General features: G+C 36.1%; 1 protein-coding gene and 1 long non-coding RNA gene across 3 annotated transcripts in view; one reads left to right on the top strand and one right to left on the bottom strand.

Moving 5' to 3' along the window:
- LOC110257321 overlaps nt 1-15868 on the bottom strand; it is a 76037-nt gene that overhangs the window by 5583 nt on the left and 54586 nt on the right. Inside the window, exons 3-5 of the long non-coding RNA XR_002339782.1 lie at nt 15013-15112; nt 3984-4021; nt 3465-3497 (exon numbers count right to left, since the gene is read on the bottom strand). This is a non-coding gene — a long non-coding RNA (uncharacterized LOC110257321). The remainder of the gene's footprint in view (nt 1-3464; nt 3498-3983; nt 4022-15012; nt 15113-15868) is intronic.
- Nucleotides 1-15868, top strand: part of DHX29 (DExH-box helicase 29) — a 51587-nt gene that overhangs the window by 17047 nt on the left and 18672 nt on the right. Inside the window, exons 7-14 of one of the 2 annotated variants that reach the window (XM_003133948.6) lie at nt 185-311; nt 1570-1728; nt 4642-4807; nt 5067-5190; nt 6610-7218; nt 9345-9488; nt 14181-14357; nt 15038-15178. In XM_003133948.6, the coding sequence (XP_003133996.1) occupies nt 185-311; nt 1570-1728; nt 4642-4807; nt 5067-5190; nt 6610-7218; nt 9345-9488; nt 14181-14357; nt 15038-15178 (1647 nt within the window). Of the gene's footprint in view, nt 1-184; nt 312-1569; nt 1729-4620; nt 4808-5066; nt 5191-6609; nt 7219-9344; nt 9489-14180; nt 14358-15037; nt 15179-15868 lie in introns of both variants that reach the window. The other variant, XM_013984775.2, reaches the window with a different exon arrangement.

Here is a 15868-nt window from a genome sequence, read left to right as displayed (position 1 = left end):
CACAGCTATGTACCTGCACATCTACATGTATATTTGTATTATTTCTCCATGAAAAATTTCTGAGTAGATATGTTGAATCAAAGAATAAGATTTTAAAAATCATAGGTTTTGATACAATACCTTGACTAGATAAAGTAATCTTTCTCTTTTTATTTCTTTATTATCGTCTTATTTGGAACAACAGAATGAAAGGTACTTGCAACTTGCAGCAAAACTTCTGGATATCAAGGAGCAAGCAGCTACTTTTAAACTAGAAAAAAACAGGCAAGGCCAAAAAGAGGCTCAAGAAAAAATAAGGAAATTTCAAAGAGGTAAACATTTTAAAATTCTTAGATGTATAAATGTCTTTTCTTTGTTGGCCTCCTTAGGATGGAGGTTGCCTCTTTTTAAAAAATAATTAGTCAATTAATTAATTTTTTAATGGCTGCACCTGCAGCATATGGAAGTCCCCAGGCTAGGGTCTGAACTGGAGCCGCAGCTGAGGCCTACAATCATAGCCAAGGCAACACCAGATCAGAGCCGCACCTGAGACCTACACTGCACCTTGTGGCAATGCCAGATCCTTAACCCACTGAGCAAGGCCAGGGATTGACCCACATCCTCACAGAGACAACATCATGTCCTTAACTTGCTGAGCCACACTAGGAACTCAGGTTGCCTCTTTTTAATATGTCTGCTTTTTCCTAATAGTTATACTTGGGACTTGCAAACTTTTTTTTTGCTAAAAGCCAAACAGTAAATATTGTAGGCTTTGCAATTTGTTAATGATTATTCAACTCTGTCACAGCATAAAAGCAGTCCTAAATAATACATAAGCAAATGGTTATGTTCTCATAAAACTGTATTTATGGATGTAGAAATTTCATATAATTTTCACGTCAAAAATATTTCTTCCTTTTGTCTTTTCAAGCAGGTAAAAAGTCATTCTTCGATTTCAGACCATACGGAAATAGGCAGTGAGGCTGAATCTGGCTTGCAAGCCAGTTTGTCAATCTCAGATGTATACCATACTATCTCCATTCAAGAAAGAGAGGTGGATGTAATTCCATGAGTATTTATTTCTAGTGAAGATATTTTTCCAGGCCTTCTACATCTCTTAAATAATTTGTTTTTAAAAATGTTAGGGAGTTCCCATTGTGGCTTAGCACAGCATAGTGTCTGTGAGGATGTGAGTTCAATCCCTGGCCTCGTCAAGTGGGTTAAGGATCTGGCATTACCACAAGCTGTGGCATAAGTTGCAGATATGGCTTGGATCTAGTGTTGCTTTGGCTGTGGCATAGGCTGGCAGTTGCAGCTCCAATTTGACCCCTAGCCTGGGAACATCCATATGCTTGCAGGTGTGCAAAAAAAAAAGGGGGGGGGGAGGGAGGAAAATGTTAGTATGTGATATGAAAATAAATTGCCTCTGACTTCTAGGACAAATTCCTAATAGGAAGTGTTGAATAATTATCTACTAGGAAAAAGAAGGAATATTGTTGTTGTTGTTTTAAATCAATCTTTGCAAAATAAAAAGGCATAAAAAAATACAAATAAAAATAAAGTGAATAAGCATCTTTTTTTTTTTGGTAGAAATGGAAACTTTAGAAGACCATCCAGTATTCAATCCAGCTATAAAGATTTCAAATCAACAGAATGAAAGGAAGAAGCCTTCTGTAGCCGTGGAAGGGGAAAGTGCTTTGAACTTCAATTTATTTGAAAAATCTACAGCTGCTACTGAAGAAGAGAAAGGTAAAATGAAGGGAAAGTGTTTAGGGGTGTAATTTGTAAATAGTAAAGTAACAAGGAATATATAATTGAGAAATTATGTTTCTTTGTATTCAATTCTAGCACACTATATAAGATAGCAGTAAAGTTTCGCTTCCACGTGCTGTCATGGAAAAGTAATAATTATAATAACTTGTATAGCATTTTGTAATTACAGATATCTTGCCTCATCTCCCTCCAGTCCATCCTCCAAACTCCTGCCAGAATTATCCTTCCATAATACAGATCTAAATTTGAGTTTCATGTTAAAAACTTTAATCAATAACAAGTTCAAACCCTGTATCATGGCATTGAAGATCCTTTGCGATCTACCCTTCCACCTTATTCTCCCAGCTACATACTACAGCTACATTTTTCTTTAAAACATGTGTTTCATGGCTCCATGACCTTACTTACCCTGTTATCCCCTTCTTGGCCAACTTTTCCCTTGCTTAGAGGCTCGAATCAAAGAGCCCCTCTTCCTTAAACCTCCTCTTGTTCCTGCCATGCCACCAGAATTCCCCAAGAGTGCTTTTCATTTTGCTCCTAAGAAAATTATTTATAGAGCTAGTGTATTTATCAATCTATGATATAGTCAGTTGAATCCCATGAAAATGTCCATTCTTTTAATTATACATCCTTTGCACAAATATTTTAATTTTTATTGTTTAGAATATCAGGTGCTATACGTACACTTATAAACAAAATAACTTAGTCTTTGCCCTCTTCCATTATATAATCTAGAAAGGAACATAATCTTTAATTGTACACAAACACAATTACAGATTGTAATATGTGCTGTCAAAGAAAGAAAACTGGCTTCTAATAATAGAGATAACGGGGGGGGGGGGGGGCCTAATTTGGACTGGGGAAACATTGCTGAGGTCTTGCTTTGAGATCTGAAGGTGATCAGGAATTAGCCTGGTGTTGAGTTGGTGGAAAGACCCTTCCAAGAAAGGAGACAGTACGTTGGAAGTATAAAGTGGAAAGGGGCTTAAAGCATCACTATTTAACAAAACACTCCATAATGGAAATATTCTATATTCGCACTGTCCGGTGTGGTGGCTGCTAGCCAAATATGAATACAGTTGACCCTTGAACAATGCAGAGGACAAGGGTGCTGACCCCTGCTCAGTCAAGAATCTGTGTGTAACTTTTGACTTCCCCAAAACTTAAAATAATAGCCTACTGTTCACTGGAAGCCTTACTGATAGTCAGTTAACACATATTTTGTGTGTTATATGTATTATATACTATATTCTTACAATAAAATAGAGAACAGAAAATGTTATTAAGAAAATCGTAATGAAGAGAAAATACATTTACGGCACTGGACTGTATAAATTCCATGAGCTTATATCATCTATTTACAAGATGAATCATCTCTCAGTACCTGTATCAATATTGTCTTATGTGATACAAAATGCCGTAGATGTTGTATGTATTACCAACACTAGACATTAAAAAAAATGAAAAGATGATGTGAAAAAGAAATTCTTACTTGCTTATAAGTATAAATTATTCATGCACTGATAATCAAGAAACAGCAGTATGATTGTTTTATGGCAGCCACTATACTCAATACAGTTGCTTCACTGTAGCCTAACCTTATACACCAATGAATGAATTGTTATAAGAATTTTTTATGGCATACAGTATCATGGTCATATTCATAATATAATATTGGAATCATTGTTACATTTTTTTAAAAAACCACTTACTTGCGATATAGGCTGATACTCAGTTTTCTCCACCTATAAGAGAGAGGCATACTATTCAGTAGTGTAATTCTTTGAAAGCAAAGTTATAAAATAATAAGAAAACTAACATATTTTTAATTTATATTAAATATCACCTAATGCCTATCTAAGGATAGGCTATTCACTTTAATATGTCTCACACATGATGTTCTCACTGTATATTTTTATGTATTTACTGAAAAAAAAAATCTGCATATAAGTGGACCTGTGTAGTTCAAACCCATGTTGTTCAAGGGACAACTCTATCGAGCACTTGAAATGTGACTAGTACAACTAAGAAACTGAATTTTAATTATTTTAATTTAGCCACATGTGGCTGGTAGCTACCATATTGGGCCAGGCAGGTTTAGAGCATTTAAGGAATTGACTGATGACCAGTGTGGCTACAGCATCGTGAGCATGATAAGAGAGCAACAACAAATAGGCAGGGATGGCCCATGACTTTTTAGGCAGTCAGGAAGAATTCAGATTTTATCTTACCCATAACATGAAGCCATTGAAAGTGGTAGTAGTGGCAGCTGTGAAGCAGAAATGACATCTGATTAATATCTTTTCAAAAGATTACCTTCCTGTGTGGTAGCCTACCCAACACTGTAATTCAGAGTATTCTAAACAATCATGAGATGGATAGCATCATAGATATTTTATAGAAATATATAACTTACTCAGGGAGTTCCCATTGTGGTTCAGTGGGTTAAAGACCTGACGTTGTCTTTGTGAGGATGCGGGTTTATCACTGGCCTTGATCACTGGGTTAAGGATCTGGCACTGCAGCAAGCTATAGCACAGGTCACACATGTGGCTTGGATCTGGTGTTGCCATGGCTGTGATGTAGGCCAGCAGCTGCTATTCCAGTTCAGACCCTAGCCTGGGAGCTTCCATATGCCACAAGTGCAACCATGAAAAGAAAAAAAAAAATAGTAACATACCCAAGATACTTTTTTTAAAAGATTCAGATTTTCACTGATTCAGTCCATCAAGAGGATTTCCTTACATCACTTACAGAAGAGCAGACCTTTCCATCTGTCCTTTCTTAATCTGTTCTGTTTTAAAAGTCTATACCCAAAAGTCAGAGAATTTTAATCCCTCAAGAGAATGTACATGACCATTTTTAAAGAACCAATCTTTGTCATTTTAGAGAAAAAGAAAGAACCTCATGATGTAAGAAATTTTGACTATACTGCTCGAAGCTGGACTGGAAAGTCTCCCAAACAATTTCTGATCGATTGGGTCAGGAAGAATCTTCCCAAGAGTCCAAATCCTTCCTTTGAAAAAGTTCCAGTAGGTAGATACTGGAAATGTAGGTATGTTTTTGGTGAACTGAGTGAACTTTTAGAAAAATCTACAATGAATGAGAATCTTTTTCTTTCTCATGAGTTAAGTAGACATTTAAGAAGCTAGTTCTACACCTAAGATTGATAGTGCTTATAAATCATTATCTAGTGCCATGTCTTCTGTGGAAATGTTTAAATAATTAATGTAAACTACAGTTCAGTGTTAATGGAATTCTGACCTTTGTTACTTCATTGATTTCATTTTTAAATGTTTTTGGCTTCTTTGTAGGGTAAGGGTAGTCAAGTCTGAAGATGACGTCCTGGCAGTGTGCCCTACAATCTTAACAGAGGATGGCATGCAAGCTCAGCACCTGGGAGCTACTTTAGCTCTTTATCGTTTAGTGAAAGGGCAGGTAAGACTTTTTAAATCTAGGTGTTTCAAAAATCACTTGTAATGGGTATATTTTGTCAACGTAAAACTATCTGAATGTGGAAGGTGATATTTAATTATGGCCCTTTGTGCCAATTTTCTTTCTACTGAATGTTTCTGATTGATCCTTGTTTCAGCCTATTTATAATTTTGACTTCCTCTCATTCCTAAACATTCTTCAGTCGTTCTCTCATTAGACCTGAGGCTCTGAACCACTTGATCTCACTTTGCAAGCTGTACTGATTTACAGATTAAAAAGTAGTTGTGCTAGAGTGGTTGAATTAATGAGAATTTTTAAACATTTGTTTTCCTTTAATGTTATATTCTCTCAACTTTAAAAAATTAGACATTGGTTTCAGTTTTCAGTCTTAGACAGGAAGCTTCCAGTTTAAAGAAAGATGAAAATAAAGTACTACTAAAGAAAGCACTTTTAAGAGAACACAATGCTCTTTTTAGGGGGGAGGTGGGTATTGTCAACATTTCCTTTTTATAATAAATGTGTACATCTTTCTTCGTGGGGAAATAGAACCACTGAAAATTTAGACAACTTTTCTTTCAGTAAAAGTTCTTAACATCTGCAATGCCTTCATTTTGTATTTTTATTTTATTTATTGTCTTTTAGGACCATACCGTGGCATATAGAAGTTCCCGGGCTAGGAGTCAAATAGCCACAGCAATGCCAGAAACAAGCCGCATCTGTGACCTACACCACAGCTCATAGCAACACTGGATCCTTAACCCACTGAGCTGGGCCAGGGATCAAACGCATGTCTTCATGGATATTAGTTGGGTCCGTTACCGCTAATCCACAATGGAAACTCATATTTTTCCCTCACTTTGTAACATAATGCATCATAAGCTAAGTTTAATTGATGAAAATGACTACCAATGTTATAGAAATAATTGTAGGCTATTTTATAACACAGAATTAAGATAACAGATTCCATCCAATATAGGTCATTTAAAATACTTTGATCTGTAATATTACAGAATACTGCCAGAATCTCAGCGAGAACTTTGTTTTAGAAATTCTTTATGGATCATCTACATAACCACTGTAGGAATGAATAATAAACATATATTTAGTAGTTTAATGTGTTCCAGGAATAGGCACTTTACATGATTAAAGTTTACCTCAGAGTATGCCTATAAAGGTTGAACTATTAGAAACTGAGACACAGAGAGGTTAAGTTACTTGCCCAAGATCACACAGCTAGTATGTCTAAAAACCTAACTATGATATGCTATTTATAAATTTGTATTGTATGTATGTATATCTTAAAGTAATAATTTACTAGTTTTAAGAGACATTTTAAGAGGAAGAGAGCTAAGTTCTAACCTATTGAATTTTGGTTTCCAGTAGTTAGTAAAAATGACATACTGCTGTTGTTTTCTTTTATAGTCAGTTCATCAGTTACTTCCTCCCACATACCGAGATGTTTGGCTGGAGTGGAGTGATGCAGAAAAGAAAAAGGAAGAATTAAATAAAATGGAAACCAATAAACCACGTGATCTTTTTATTGCCAAACTTCTGAATAAATTGAAACAGCAGCAGCAACAACAACAACAGCATTCAGAAAATAAGAAAGAAAACTCTGAAGATCCTGAGGAATCTTGGGAAAATTTAGTGTCCGATGAGGATTTTTCTGCTCTGTCCTTGGAATCAGAAAAAGCAGAAGATTTGGAACCTGTTAGAAACCTCTTTAGAAAGTTGCAAAGCACACCTAAGTATCAGAGACTTCTAAAGGAAAGGCAACAGTTGCCTGTGTTCAAACACAGGAATTCAATTGTTGAAACTCTTAAAAGGCACCGGGTTGTAGTTGTGGCAGGTGAAACAGGGAGTGGTAAAAGCACTCAAGTGCCACACTTTCTTTTGGAAGATTTGCTTCTAAATGAGTGGGGCACAAGTAAATGTAACATTGTCTGTACCCAGCCCCGGAGAATCTCAGCAGTAAGTTTAGCCACAAGAGTGTGTGACGAATTGGGCTGTGAAAATGGACCTGGAGGAAAGGTAAGATACTGTTCAACTCTTCCTCAGTGAATGGTGACATCATTCACCCATGATCTTGGGATCCAAATGGAACTCTACCATTTATGGAGTTCTGACTGATATTAGTTGTTCAGTAACACATTTTAGGGCACTTTTCATGTCTTCTTTGATAAATGGAATGGTATGCCACTCTCCTTAATATGAAAATGATTGTCAGTAACTCACTAAAATTCTCATAAAAAAGGACAAATATACTCACTTTAATGATTGCGTATTCAAATATATTACATTCTAAATTGATCCAAGAATATAAACACATACGAATATAACTAAAATTTATATATCTCAAGTATTTGGAAATCTTTTCTATAGAATGTATATTCCTGAATGATTTTCATTAGCTCAATGAACAAAAGGAAAAAACAATATAGAAGAAAATATCAGACTATTTTCAAATCCAGTATATTAAAAAAATAGAAAAAGTACTTAAATATCTGTTGTCATGCATTTTGCCATGAAAATATTAATTTTGGAGTTCCCGTCGTGGCGCAGTGGTTAACGAATCTGACTAGGAACTATGAGGTTGTGGGTTTGGTCCCTGCCCTTGCTCGGTGGGTTAACGATCCAGTGTTGCCGTGAGCTGTGGTGTAGGTTGCAGACACGGCTCGGATCCCGCGTTGCTGTGGCTCTGGCATAGGCAGGTGGCTACAGCTCCGATTAGACCCCCAGCCTGGGAACCTCCATATGCCGTGGGAGCGGCCCAAGAAATAGCAAAAAAAAAAGACAAAAAAATAATAACAATGATTTGACCACAAAACTGGCCAAACCTTAACCAGAGTGACTGCAAAGTATAGGAACTGATAAAATTAGAACCAAATATGATTAATTCCATATTAATTCCAAGTTCATGTAACTCAGTTTAATTATACTTTGAATTGTTCTTTTTAGATATGGTTCTTAAAACTTTTCTCTAAGCTAGTACCCTTCACTAAACAAAATTTTATGTGGCAGTTTGTCTGAGTTTCTCTCATGAAATGTAAAAGGAAAAAGAACACAATTTCTGCCTTACAAGGAATTTACATTAAGGGGATGGCAGACATGTTTACAAATAAAACAAATGACTACAGAAGTAAGAAATAAAATGTAATGGGGGAGTTCTTGTTGTGGCCTAATGGGTTAAGAACCTGACTAGTATCCATGAGGATGCAGGTTCGATCCCTGGCCTTACTCAGTGGGTTAAGGATTCAGCATTGTTGCAAGCAGTGTAGTTTGCAGATATGGCTCAGATCCTGTGTTGCTGTGGTTGTGGTGTAAGCCAGCAGCTCCAGCTCCAGTTCAGCCCCTAGCCTGGGAACTTCTATATGCTGCAAGTGTGGCCCTAAAAAATAAATAAATAAATAAATAAAATGGAAGTAGAAGTGACTTCAAGATTCCCTGTTATTTTCATAATCATGTTAGTGGCACTCAGTGCAGGTGAACAGATTTTATTTCAACACACTGAAAAGAAAACAGGTTTTTCTTCTTGTTTAAAATAGCCAAAACAGGAGTTCCCATCGGGGCACAGCAGAAACGAATCCAGCTAGGAACCATGAGGTTTCAGGTTCGATCCCTGGCCTCGCTTGGTGGGTTAAGGATCCAGCGTTGCTGTGAGCTGTGGGGTAGGTTGCAGATGTGGTTCGAATCTGGCATTGCTGTGACTCTGGTGTTGCTGTGGCTCTGGCGTACGCCAGCAGCTACAGCTCCAATTAGACCCCTAGCCTGGGAACTTCCATGTGCCATGGGTGGGGCCCTCAAAAGACAAAAAAATAAAATAGCCAAAACAAATTTTATAGTTTTATATAATTAAAGATTGTGGTAAAGTAATAAATTGCACTAAATACATCTGCTTAGACTGCTCCATACAGCAGCAGGATCAGCACCTGTGCTTTGCCTTTTTTTGGGGGGGAGGGTGCGTACCCACAGCATATGTAATAAGTTCCTAGGCCAGAGACAGAACCCACACCAAGAGCAGTGGCTCCAGTCACTGCGGTGACAGTGCTGAATCCTTAACCTGCTGTGTCACAAGAGAACTCTGTGCTTCATTTTTAAAAACTTGTTTCCCAGATTGCATGTGAGAATCTAATCTTGGCCTTATGTTTCTTCTTTAGAATTCTTTGTGTGGATATCAGATCCGGATGGAGTCTCGAGCTAGTGAATCTACCAGGTTACTTTATTGTACAACAGGGGTTTTGCTAAGGAAACTTCAAGAAGATGGTCTTCTAACTAATGTGTCTCATGTTATTGTAGATGAGGTGAGTAGATTCTATAGTCATGTTCAGAAAAAAATTCTAAACATTTTTGTATTAAAAAGATGTTACTTCTTAAGTTCCTTTGCAGCTCAGCAGGTTAAGGCTCTAGCGTTGTCACTGCAGTGGTTCGGGTCACTGCTATGGCATGAGTTTGATCCCTGGCCTGGGAACTTCCACATGCCACAATCATGGCCAGTAGAAAGAAAGAAAAGAAGAAAGGAAAGAAGAAAGAAAGAAGTTATTTCTGAGACTAGCTAACATTTTCTTCATGCTTATTAAATGCCAGCCACTTTACATATAATAATTATATAATTTCCTCTACTTATATTAGTATAAGTAGATATTATATATTACTATATAATATATATTATAAATAAATGTAATAGATATAATATAATATAATATAAATATTATATTATTAATATATAATATAATTAATGTGTTAATATAATATAAATATTATATAATATAAATATATTTTATATATTATATTATATAATATAAATAAATGTAATAGATATAATAACTTATTTCCTCTAACAAATCATGTTATTTCATTTAAAAAAATATACATATAAAATTTGCTATATGCTAGATGCTATTCCAAGGACTTCATATATACAACTTCTTTTAATCCTTAAAGCAGCCCAATGAAGTAGACATTAGCCCTGTTTTACAGTTGAGGAAACTGAGGCACACGGATGTTAAATAGCTTGCTCAAGTTCACACAGCCAGTAAATTCTGCAACTAGGGATTCAAATTCAGGCAATGCAGCTGCAGCCACCTCTTAGCAGTCTGCTTCCTTTCGGCTACATTAGAGGGTTTTCTGATTCATACAGAAAACAAAGAATCCTCAACAATACGTCATCTTCTCTATACATATACCTCTACTTAATCAGACTTGAATGCACACTTAAATTGTATTATGCCAAAAGTTTCACATTACAATTATTTTAAATGGTGTACTAGCCTAGTGTATATTAAACTGATATGCTTTGTACATAATTTTTTGAAGTAAAAATATATTAGCATTTCTGTTGTTCAAAAAGAATTTTCCCTAATGTAGTTTTTATGCATGTCTGTTAATGTACCAAGTTCAGAAAGCATTAGTGAAAGTACAGTCATCCTTTGATTTTTAATTAATAGACTACATGTAAATTATTAGATTATGTTCCTCCTTTTAGTTAGTATTAGAAGCATAGATACAAAAAAGGAAAGTAAAAATTATCTATAGTTTCCTGACCCAGGAAAAAATTAATGTTGACATTCATGTATTTATATATGTATGTTTAGTATGTATATATATTTATTTTACAATTCACATCATCAGTGTACAAAAACATTTTAAAAAGCTTTATGGAAGTATATAATTTGGATGGTCCATAATTTAATCATTTTCCTGTTGTTGGACAAGTTTAGGTTAAGATATTTTTAAATATAATGTTTTGGCAATAGATAAATGATAGCAATTCATTTTTATCTAAAGAATCTTTATTCCTGGGGAGTTCCCATTGTGACTCAGTGGTTCACGAATCCGACTAGGAACCATGAGGTTGCGGGTTCGATCCCTGGCCTCACTCAGTGGGTTAAGGATCCAGCGTTGCCGTGAGCTGTGGTGTAGGTCGCTTGCAGACACGGCTCGGATCCCACATTGCTGTGGCTCTGGCGTAGGCCGGCAGCCACAGCTCTGATTAGACCCCTAGCCTGGGAACCTCCGTATGCCGCAGGTGCGGCCCTAGAAAAGGCAAAAAGGCAAAAAGGCAAAAAAAAAAGAATCTTTATTCCTTAATGGGGGAAAAAGTTGTACTATTATCACAAAGAAAGAGGATGTATGGCTGCTTAATTGAGCAGGCCCCTGGGTAACTGCTCCTGGCTGTGATTTGCAGAATGAGATATCACAGTAGTAGCTGTGCATGGCCAAGACCTAGATTTTATCTGTATCATCAAGAATCAGCTTAAGTCAAAAATACTAATTTATCTATTTATAATGAGAAATTTTTATTGCTAGATAAGATGACATATTTGTATCAGCTAGTAAGTTTTCTTGGAGCCCCGAATTATTAGAAAATTGCTTGGTAAATATAAAGCAGAATGAACTCTAGTTTAAAAATCAGACCACTTTCAGGGAGCTGTTCTTTGATGGTTTAGTATTAGCAGTCAGTAGACGTGATTTACCAATTTGTGCTTCAGTTTAACACTCTGAACCTCTTGTGGAACAGTACAGTGAGAGTAAAAAAAAAAAGCCCAGTGAAATTCATCAGCATGTTAAATCTAACAATATAAGCATATGCAGTATCAGAGTTCATTATATTATTTAGGACCTTCTTTATGAAGATGCTCAGTATAATTCTTCTAGCTTTCTTATTAGGAATGGTTGTATGATTTGTCTTAGTTTAATGGTCAGTGTGTGAGTTATGTGGCTTTTCCTCTGGCTGCTGCTATTTTACTTTTTGCCCACCTCTCCCAAGTGTACTTAATAAAGTATACATTTTTATTAGCTCTATTTTATGTTTTATCTTCCTTTTTATTTTTTTTAAATCAGTATTTGTATAAATTACCATCTACTTGAGGAGGTTCTCCAGAACTGTTTTCTCCATTGAGAAGTTTTTCTTGAGTTTCAAATATAAATATCCTCTCAAACCACCAAAGCAAAAACATCCAAGGTTGTTCTTTCTTTCTCTCATCTCTCCTAAATTCAATCACCTAGATTTGTTGATTTTACTTTTCTCTGTATTCACTGATATTGGCCTTGTATAGGCTACCAATATCTTTTTCATTACCACAAAAGCCTCTAATCTTTCTGCTTTCTGTTTTGTTCTCCTCTACTACGTTGTTCACATTATAGCTGGAGTTATCTTTTTTAAAACAAAATTAGACCACATGATTTCTCTGCTCTAAAATGTCTTACTACCCTGGCTTATTAGGATAGTCTCAGCTCCTTAACATGGTTTACAAGACTTTACATGGCAGATTACCGAGTACCTCGCCAGCTCTGTCTCGTGCCCATTCCTCATCCCATGCTCATGGCATCTTTTTGTTTCTCCATTTCCTCCAATCAAATGTATTACGAGCCTTAGAGTTCCTACTGTGGTGTAATGGGTTAAAAATGCCACTGCAGTGGCTCAGGTCACTGCAGAGGTGTGGGTTTAATCCCCAGCTCAGTGGGTTAAAGGACCTACATTGCTGCAGGTGTGGCTCATATTCATTCACTGGCCTGGGAACTTCCATATGCAGTGGGTGAGGCCCTAAAATTTTTTTTTTAAATGCAATCCCCTTCTCCACCATGATTTTGCATAAGTTGTGTTCCATGACCACTTTTTATACCTTTATCATACTGTTCCTTCCTCCTCCTTTTTTTCAAACTCCTATTTCAGTTCTCTGCGTAGATGGCAAATCTCTTTTACTAGCCTTCCTGACCACCTGAACTGGCTACCTCTCATATACAATTTCAAACCACCCTCTACAATATCCTCTTAGGAGGCTGTAAACTCTGAAATGAAAAGACTGCCTTTGGTCATTTTTTAGTCCCCAGCATCTAGCACAATGCTAAGTACTGTTTATTGGGCTCTAAGGGCTTTGCATGATTTCATTTGATAGTCAGCCACTCTCTGAAGTTTGTATTATTTATCTTCTTGTTTTATAGAAGAAGAAATAGACCCAGAGATTTTTTTTTTTTTTCTTTAGGGCTGCACCCACAGCATATGGAGGTTCCCAGGCTAGGAGTCAAATAGGAGCTGCAGCCACTAGTCTACGCCACAGCCACAGCAACGTGGGATCTGAGCCCGAGCTGAGTCTGTGACCTACACCACAGTTCACAGAGACGCTGGATCCTTAACCCACTGAGTGAGGCCAGGGATTGAACCTGCCTCCTCATGGATACTAGTGATGTTCTTTTCCACTGAGCCATGATGGGAACTCCCGACCCAAAGATATTTAAATAACTTTCTAAGTGTCCAAACCTGGAAGAACTGAACCTAAGCAATTAATTCCAGAACCTGAACATCAATCACTATTGCCTCCCTTCCAAGCAAATGATCACACTTGTTTTAATTTTTGTTATCATGATGTATTCTATCTTTTATATGCTGCCTTAAATCTTATAAAATAAAATGGGATAGAAATGAATCCCAGTGTAAGAAGTTGGAATACAGACATCCAGCAGATAATAAGTTCAGACCATGTGCCATGTTTTTATACTCTATAGCAGGTTTGTAGTGCTCTTCCCTAAAATGCATCTATTGGAAGGGCATAAGAGCCTTTTTCTTAGAAACTTTTTCAGAGAACCTGTCAGGTTCCTACTAATTAAATTCCCCTTTTTCTACATAGTGGATAAACCATCTCTCTTGTTGCAGTTTTATAATCTGGGCTTTAAGAGTTATACTGGCTTCTACATGAAATTTGAGAGATACCCTAATCTTATATTCTAAATATTTTACAAACCATCTCCTAAGGTCAAGTCCTACTATCACAGCTAATCTTATTCACTAAATGCTGCTTTTTACCAACTTTAATTTTAGAGGGTAACTTCATTTTCAGTTCTGAAGATATACCTTATTTGAAACACAGGACTTCTCTCTCCTTCCACATGTACTGAATATATGTAAATAGTAATTAACTTATAGTAACTTTCAGCATCTGATTGTTTTAGCCTCTTACTAGCCTTATATATGATTTTTTAAATTCTCTTTATACTAGGTTCATGAAAGAAGTGTCCAGTCAGACTTCCTGCTAATTATCTTGAAAGAAATTTTACAGAAACGCTCTGATCTACACTTGATACTAATGAGTGCCACTGTAGATAGTGAAAAGTTTTCTACCTATTTCACACACTGCCCTATTCTGAGAATTTCAGGAAGAAGTTATCCTGTTGAGGTAAGTTTTCTTTATAATGCATATATAAGCAGAAACTGCATTCCCAACAGCAGGTGTCCCCAGAAGATAGATATGCCCTTATAGTCTGAGTCTAGAACTATTCTAAGTCAGGAGAGAACCTGGAGATGGCCTTGGGAATCAGATGGCTGGTGCTGCCCTGAGGGAGGGTGGGCAGGAAGAAGGATTCTACTGAAAAACTTAACCTCAGAGGTACACAGCATAAAACACAGTTCCAAAATAACTATTCAAAAAATAATATTATAATTTTTTTAAAAAAAGAAAAAAACGCATTTCCATAGCAAAACCATTACATCCAAACTGGGGGTAGTAGCTGCCTAGCAATAAGGACCTCCCCTTTCACCCTCCTCAATGGCTTGTCTTTGAAGCTTCTTTCTATTCTTAATGTTTGCCCTATTGGTTCAACTGATAAAGACTGCTCTTTTAATTGGTTTTCACATGTAAAAACTGTACACTATAATGTACTTTGTCCTGAGACTTCTAGGGACAGATCCATCTATATCAGCCAAATTCTTTATTCCCAAATAATGCAAAAAAAAAAAAGTTTTTTCCTAATATTCTAAATCAGTATTTGGTGATATTCAAAGAGTAACAATCCTTTGTTCTTAAAATACTTACTGAAGTCAGTTTGACTCACCGTTTATATGCCTTTTTCTGTGCAGGTTTTTCATCTCGAAGATATAATAGAAGAAACAGGCTTTGTACTTGAGAAAGATTCCGAATATTGTCAGAAATTTCTGGAGGAAGAAGAAGAAATAACCATTAATGTTACAAGCAAAGCAGGGGGAATAAAAAAGTATCAGGTAAAAAGAAAACATCTTGAAAGACATGATATGCCCTGACATCTTGAAAGACACAAACTGCCCTGACAGTTTTAAAATCATACAGCTGGCATAGTGCATTCAAATATAATTTTGTGGAAGAAGAATAGATATGAATATGAGCCAGTTGTAAAGATAATTTGTTTAATCTTTGTTTCATAGGTTCTAGTCTTTGGTTTATTATATTTTGTCTTCTTACACTGTTCTGGGCCATATAAATGCACATTAAAAAAAATCCAGGACTTCATAAGTAAAAAAACAACTTTTATTGTTTAATAGCAGTGATCAATTAAGGAGTACATTTTGTAATGATTTTCTTGACTTTGTCTTAACACCTTAGGTAGTCAGGATGGGACACACCCAAAATCTAGATCCCTGCCTTAGCAGCCTCTGTCCTGGCATGAGCCAGTCTTAACTCTATAATGAAGCTACCCATGGCAAGACAGTTCTTCATACAGAGTTAGTTTGAAAGACATATTTTCAGAAATATCACAAAAGCTATGTTATCTTGCATTTTAGCCAGTGGTACTATATATTTTCATTATATCCACAACATTTCATGCATCTGATAGAAGCATAAAGTTATTTTATCTTTTAATTATGCAGATAAACCAAGAAAGCAGAAACTAAAATCTTTCCCTAAAATTGCAGGTAGAAAAAAGACTTCAAAAA

The sequence above is a fragment of the Sus scrofa genome, chromosome 16 (genome assembly GCF_000003025.6).
Source record: "Sus scrofa isolate TJ Tabasco breed Duroc chromosome 16, Sscrofa11.1, whole genome shotgun sequence".
NCBI classification, from domain to species: Eukaryota; Metazoa; Chordata; class Mammalia; order Artiodactyla; family Suidae; genus Sus; species Sus scrofa.
Note: the sequence above shows the minus strand (reverse complement) of the source record. Positions and strands in the feature narration are given on the sequence as shown.